The following is a 6,711-nucleotide window of genomic DNA, read 5'->3' as shown; positions in this document are numbered from 1 at the left end:
CCCTAGTTGTGAATATTGCATTTTGGAGTCGAGATCAGTTTGTCAACAAGATAAGCCCGACCGGCGGCCATCTTGGATTTTGATAGTTAAAGTTTTTTAACACTATTTCCCAGAAAGTAATGAAGGAATCTAGCTTCTCATAAATTTCATTTGTAGGTTCCCCTAAACACCTAGTTGTATGCATTATTGCCATTTTTGGGACAGATCGGTCAGCCAAGATGAATCGACAAGGTAGCCCATCTTTGAATTTCTGATATATTGTAGTTTGTTACTGCTTCATATCTCCCAGGAAAGTACTGAAAGGATCTTTCTCAAAGGTTGCATATATAGTTTGTAGTAATAAGTTTGAAAAAGCATGGAGAAAAGATCCCTCTTTTCTGTTTGTCAGACATAGATCATTTCTTTGGTGGGCGCCAAGCATTCCCTCTGATCTCTATTGTTTAATATTACTTTAATATTGAATAAACGTATTTCTTTTTTCATATGAAACCGAAAGCCTACTATGTGCATATAGCTACCATCTCAAAATCACATATACAATGTCATGTATTTTAACTTGTAGTAGTTTGTTATACTTACATTGTAAGCTTGTAATGTAGTGTTTATTTGTTTAGTCGTAAATATAGTAGACATATGAATACACAGTTGTAGTATGCTAATGAGATCAGGGGATAAGTCTATTGACCAATCAGATCCCTCTGTCCAGGCCCCGTGTCATAGAGTGCAGTCCCCTCATTAGCAGTTTGTTTGGGAAGCTGGAAGCTAGTGACCATTTTGTGTTTTCCGTTTATTTATGGATTAATTCTAAATTAACTTTACACTATCAACGAACTGGATGTGTATTCATTTCAATATCTAAGCTTACACTCGTAGCTTCAGCTACGTAGACTTTGCTCTACTGTACAGTAGACGGTATCTACGAAGACAAACGGACTTAATAAGCCTAAGACGTTATCCTTTGTTCGTCGCCATTTTTAGGCCAATGACTTTTTCCTATCCATGTATCAGCTCGTGTGTTTAATTGCTGCCTCTTCGCAACTTGTTGTGACGTGTACCAATACTAACAATACTGGCTTACGGAGCGTGAATCATGTGTCAGAACAGCTATTATTAGTTTTTTGTACGAGTCTTGTCTAACGTATAATACTCAACTCCGACAAGCAATATGGGTCCCAAACGAAGAGCGACACGTCCTACTCCTTATGACCCGGAATTAATTGAGAATTGGACTCTTGCGCGTTTGAGAGAAGAACTACGTCGACTGGAGATTTCATTTTCAAGCTCCGAAAAACGCATGGTACTTGTAAAAAAAGTTAAGGAAGCGAGACGAGGTACCCCAGTCGCACCCCAAACGAGAGGTGCGGACCAGCATGCATCTCGCTCGGAACCGGAAGACCGTCGAAGTGTAAACAAACTGACTGAATTGGTGTCTACTTTGACAGAGAGTGTGTCAACTCTGCAAAAGTGTTACGAACGTCTGGAACAAAGAGTCATAAACAACGTTAGTGATGCAGCTTCCAACAACACTCGTGTCGTCGCCGCAGCTTCAGGCAGTCGTAATCAGCCGAGTACAGAAGCATCTTCGGTAATGTTACCAACTCAAGCCACAGGTGCAGTCGGTTCGTCCGAAGGTTTCAATTTAGATACGGCATACAGACGTTTGGCGGAGGACACAAATCAAGGTGAGGAAAACCGTACCTTAAGAACTCGTTTCGGTTACGCCTCAGAAAGCTTGCCATTAGTTGAAACTATCTCTCCGACCCTAAGGCAACAAATTATTAGTGGCAGAGATGTAAATTTGGCCGCTCTACTTATCCCCTTTTATAGTGGTCTACCGGACAATGCTGGGAATCCCTATCAAATTTCTGAAAAGCAAGACTTTCGGCTAAACAGGATTTTAACCCTTAACGAATTCATTCTCGCGTTTGGGGTCTACAAGCAGGTTATGTGTGCCGTGTACCCTAATAGAAGGGTAGAACTCGACCTATATGAGAGGGACATAGTAGACATGGGGACAAGATATGCCTCGGGTTTTTATGACTACCATCGTTTGTTCTCGGCAAAAGCTTCTGCACAGTTACGTTATAACAATACTCCTATAGACTGGTCAGTGCGTGACAATGTGCTATTTTGCAACATTTTCACTAACCAAAGGCCCTTAACATGTACTTTATGTGACAGCACTCTCCATACTACGCCTTTCTGCCCACTGTCACAACCAGAACAGCAGTCTCACAACAAAAACACAAATAAGAATGGGTCAAAGTCCAGTACCAAGAAAAATTTTAATGGCAATTCTTCGGATAGTCATGGTCGTCCCCGTGTTTTTCATGAAGGGAAAGAACTCTGTAACAATTTCAATACTCAGATAGGATGCAAAGCCTTTGCTTGCCATTATCTACATGCCTGCCTGTTTTGTAAAGGGGACCATTCCGCCACATCGTGCCCTTTAGGGTCAACTTTGCCTCAAAACAAGAAGCGTTAGCTCCTATCCTTTTTAAGGCTACTACCCCCATCGCTATCGACGTACTTGAAAATGAACTAGCACATCATCCAGATAGACCTTTTGTTAAACATTTAATAGATGGACTTCGAAATGGATTTGACACTGGTTTTTCTCATCTACCGAGTAATTCTATTGTATGTAAAAACTTGAAGTCTGCTTCAGAGGACCCTAATAGTGTCTCAGCTCTAATCCAAAAGGAAGTAGAAAAAGGATATCTTTTGGGCCCTTTTGAACGTATACCTTTTCAGGACTACCGCATTAATCCTATTGGCTTAGCTGAACACAAATATTCTAGGAAAAAACGCTTAATCGTCGATATGTCAGCGCCACACCAAGATCTGGATAATCCAAGCCTTAACAGCTTAATAGATAAGGCTACGTCTTCTCTGAAATATGTTACCGTTGATGATGCTGTTTCCGTGATTAAAAAGCTAGGTCGTAATGCATGGCTTATGAAGACTGATATTACAGACGCATTCAAACTTCTGCCAATTAAGCCTGAACTTTGGTCCTATCATGGCATTAAGTGGAATGAAAAATTCTATTTTTTCACTCGATTAGTTTTTGGCAGTCGGTCTAGCCCAAAGTTGTTTGATAATCTCTCGCGTGCAGTGTGCTGGATTGCTACTAACAACTATAGGATAAAACACATTTTACACTTGCTTGACGACTTCATCGTGGTTGAACCAGCTAACAGTAATGCGCAGGAAATTATGCAGACTTTCATTGGAATTTTTCATAATTTAGACATACCCATTGGTGCACATAAGACAGTGGGACCAGTTACAGTGTTAGAATATTTAGGTGTGTTTTTAGATTCTAGTCGTATGGAATCTAGGCTTCCTGAAGAGAAAGTACAACGTATTATCTCCGTTTTGGAATCTTTCTCGGTTAGGCCTTCTTGTACTAAACGCGAAATGTTAAGCTTGTTGGGTCACATGAACTTTGCAAGTCGATGTATCCGACCAGGGCGTTCATTCGTATCTCATCTTATAGCTTTATCTTCGTCTGTGAGAGAACTCCATTACCATATTAAGCTCACAGAAGAGTGTCGTTCAGATTTAGCTATGTGGGCGCTTTTCTTAAGGAATTGGAATGGTGTTTCCTTTTTCCTGGATGACTGTGTTACGTCTACAGCAGACCTGCATTTATACACAGATGCCACTCGCGTAGCCTTCGGGGGTATTTACAATAATCAGTGGTTTCAGGGCGTGTTTCCATCAGAACTTTTGAAACTTGATACCTCCATGGCTTTGTTTGAACTTTATCCTATCGTCATGGCCTGTGTTTTGTGGGGTTCTCTATGGAGCCGTAAACGTATACTGTTTCATTGTGATAATTTAGCGACAGTCGAAATCATAAACAAAGGCAGGTCTAAAATAAAGTGTATTATGAGACTTGTTAGGAAGTTAACTTTCCATTCGGCCATTAACAATTTTACTGTGCATGCGCGTCATATTCCTGGAGTCGATAATAACATTGCCGACGCTATCTCTCGTTTTCAGATGGCCCGATTCAGGAGGTTAGCCCCCTTTGCCAACGTTCTACCAGTACCATGCCTACCTATGTCAAGTTTAATGATGACTTAAGCTGTGAGGTGGACAATTTGTGGACTCATGCCTTAGGAGAGAGAACTCAAGCTACATACCGTTCTGGATTAAACTGTTTTCAAACGTTTGTGCTTATGAGTGGTTTTCATTTTCCTAGTAACTCTCTACCACCCATTTCAGAAGACTTGCTTATCAACTTTGTTACACACTGCCAGAAAGCCCTACACTTGAAATTTGAAACCATCAAGTTATATCTGGCAGGTATTCGATTCCATTATATCAAGAATAAGATGGGAGATCCAACAGCCAACACTCTGAGACTGTCATATATTCTGCGCGCTATTAAAAAGACTCAAATTAATTCAACTTTGTCCCGACTTCCTATCACTTGTACTATTCTTGCTCAGATGTGTGCGTTATTCAAAAATCATATTGTTTTTAATACATTTTTTGATTGCATGCTTCAGTGTGTATATAAAACTGCTTTTTATGGTTTTTTGAGATGTGGTGAATTCACTTGTAATTCATTTCATGATATGTTTTTCTTACGTGTATCTGATGTTCAGATAGCACCCGACTTGTCTTTTTTCAAATTACATTTGCGCGTGTCTAAGACTGACCCTTTCGCCAAAGGTGTTACCATCACAATTTTTGAAAACAGCTTGATGACTCCAGTAGCTTCTATGCGTTCATATTTGAATATGAGGTTATCTCAGGGTGCTCTGCCTTCTGCTCCCCTGTTTGTTAACGATTTGTTTTCTAGTAAGCCTTTATTACGCCATACTTTTATGTCTTACTTAAAAGAAACTTTAGCTCGTATTGGTCTTGAAAATGAGTCATTTACTGGGCATTCTTTCCGTATTGGTGCCAGTACCTCTGCAGCTGCAGCTAAGGTTGAAGATCATGTTATTAAAGCATTAGGTAGATGGACATCTGACTGTTTCATTAGGTACATCAGGATCAGTCCTGACTCTATTAAACACGCTCAAGTAAGCATGACTTCTGTTTAGGAGTTTAACCTTAATTCCTAGTCATTCTCGTATATAAATGTATACACAATGTACATATACACATGTATTGTTTGAATACCTAGCCTATCAACCTCTTTTTTCATTGGGGGCACTCACTCCTATGTGTCGCGTTTGCTCACATATTTGTTCGTTTTTGGCATTTTAATTCTGGGGAATTTAAACCCCCAATTTCTAATATTATTTTTCTTAAGTATCCTAATTAGCTCTTTCTCTCTTATGTTGGGATCTGGTTGGCGAGTCGTAGCTTCTCTCATACCGTTGAGGGCCTAGCTAGCTTGCTAGAATTCCCACCTTCTCAGCATGGAGGGTTATAGCTTTAAGTATTTCAAGATATACTTACCTATACCTGGTATAGTGTTTTGGGTCACGTTTGTTCCTGCTTCTCTCATATCGTTGAGGGCCTAGCAGACATTCAGCTTCTCTCATATCGTTGAGGGCCTAGCTATCCCATAACATTCTATTAGGCTTTCTTTAACATGGAAACCATGTTTCCCTTTATATCGTTAAGTGTAGCATCACAATTTTGTAATGCAAAATTATAATTAGTTAGTCTGGAGTGAGTAGCCCCTGATGCGCCAAATATCTAAGTGTAGTATATATTTTGATTTAATAAATAAGTAGTTAACTGTTTTTCTCTTGTGTTAGTTGTATATAAATTGATAATTTGATGAAATTAAATTTTAGTTTATATACAACTGTGATTCTCTTAAATCACATATACAATGTCATGTATTTTAACTTGCAGTAGTTTGTTATACTTAAGCTTGTAATGTAGTGTTTATTTGTTTAGTCGTAAATATAGTAGACATATGAATACACAGTTGTAGTATGCTAATGAGATCAGGGGATAAGTCTATTGACCAATCAGATCCCTCTGTCCAGGCCCCGTGTCATAGAGTGCAGTCCCCTCATTAGCAGTTTGTTTGGGAAGCTGGAAGCTAGTGACCATTTTGTGTTTTCCGTTTCCCTCCCGCCGCCCCTGCATCACCAGATTATGTTGGGTTTTTTTTTTCATTTATCTAAATGCAATTGTCCTTACTATTATGTGATCATGTATTATATAGTGTCATTTTCATTTTACTGCTCATGTGTACATTTGTTAATTATAAGCTGACTGCTGTATGATACATTATTCCTTGTACTCTTGTTTTGTTTGGGTTACTCACTCCTTGCATTTTAGTCAAGTGGTATTGTATTTCTGGGGAATTTAAACCCCCAAATTTCAGCATTTTAATTCTGGGGAATTTAAACCCCCAATTTCTAATATTATTTTTCTTAAGTATCCTAATTAGCTCTTTCTCTCTTATGTTGGGATCTGGTTGGCGAGTCGTAGCTTCTCTCATACCGTTGAGGGCCTAGCTAGCTTGCTAGAATTCCCACCTTCTCAGCATGGAGGGTTATAGCTTTAAGTATTTCAAGATATACTTACCTATACCTGGTATAGTGTTTTGGGTCACGTTTGTTCCTGCTTCTCTCATATCGTTGAGGGCCTAGCAGACATTCAGCTTCTCTCATATCGTTGAGGGCCTAGCTATCCCATAACATTCTTATGATTAGGCTTTCTTTAACATGGAAACCATGTTTCCCTTTATATCGTTAAGTGTAGCATCACAATTTTGTAATG

At 39.3% G+C, this 6,711-nt stretch overlaps 1 protein-coding gene across 1 annotated transcript; it reads left to right on the top strand.

Annotated features, from left to right (window-relative positions):
* Positions 1–531: 531 nt before the first annotated feature.
* On the top strand, positions 532–5,717 carry LOC138307483 (uncharacterized). Its single transcript, XM_069248258.1, has 2 exons — positions 532–1,682; positions 4,012–5,717. Exons 1-2 carry the CDS (start codon positions 1,166–1,168, stop codon positions 5,064–5,066), a joined length of 1,572 nt encoding a protein of 523 aa, XP_069104359.1. The 5' UTR covers positions 532–1,165; the 3' UTR covers positions 5,067–5,717.
* Positions 5,718–6,711: the final 994 nt, after the last annotated feature.

This window comes from Argopecten irradians, chromosome 14 (assembly GCF_041381155.1).
Source record: "Argopecten irradians isolate NY chromosome 14, Ai_NY, whole genome shotgun sequence".
NCBI classification, from domain to species: domain Eukaryota; kingdom Metazoa; phylum Mollusca; class Bivalvia; order Pectinida; family Pectinidae; genus Argopecten; species Argopecten irradians.
Note: the sequence above shows the minus strand (reverse complement) of the source record. Positions and strands in the feature narration are given on the sequence as shown.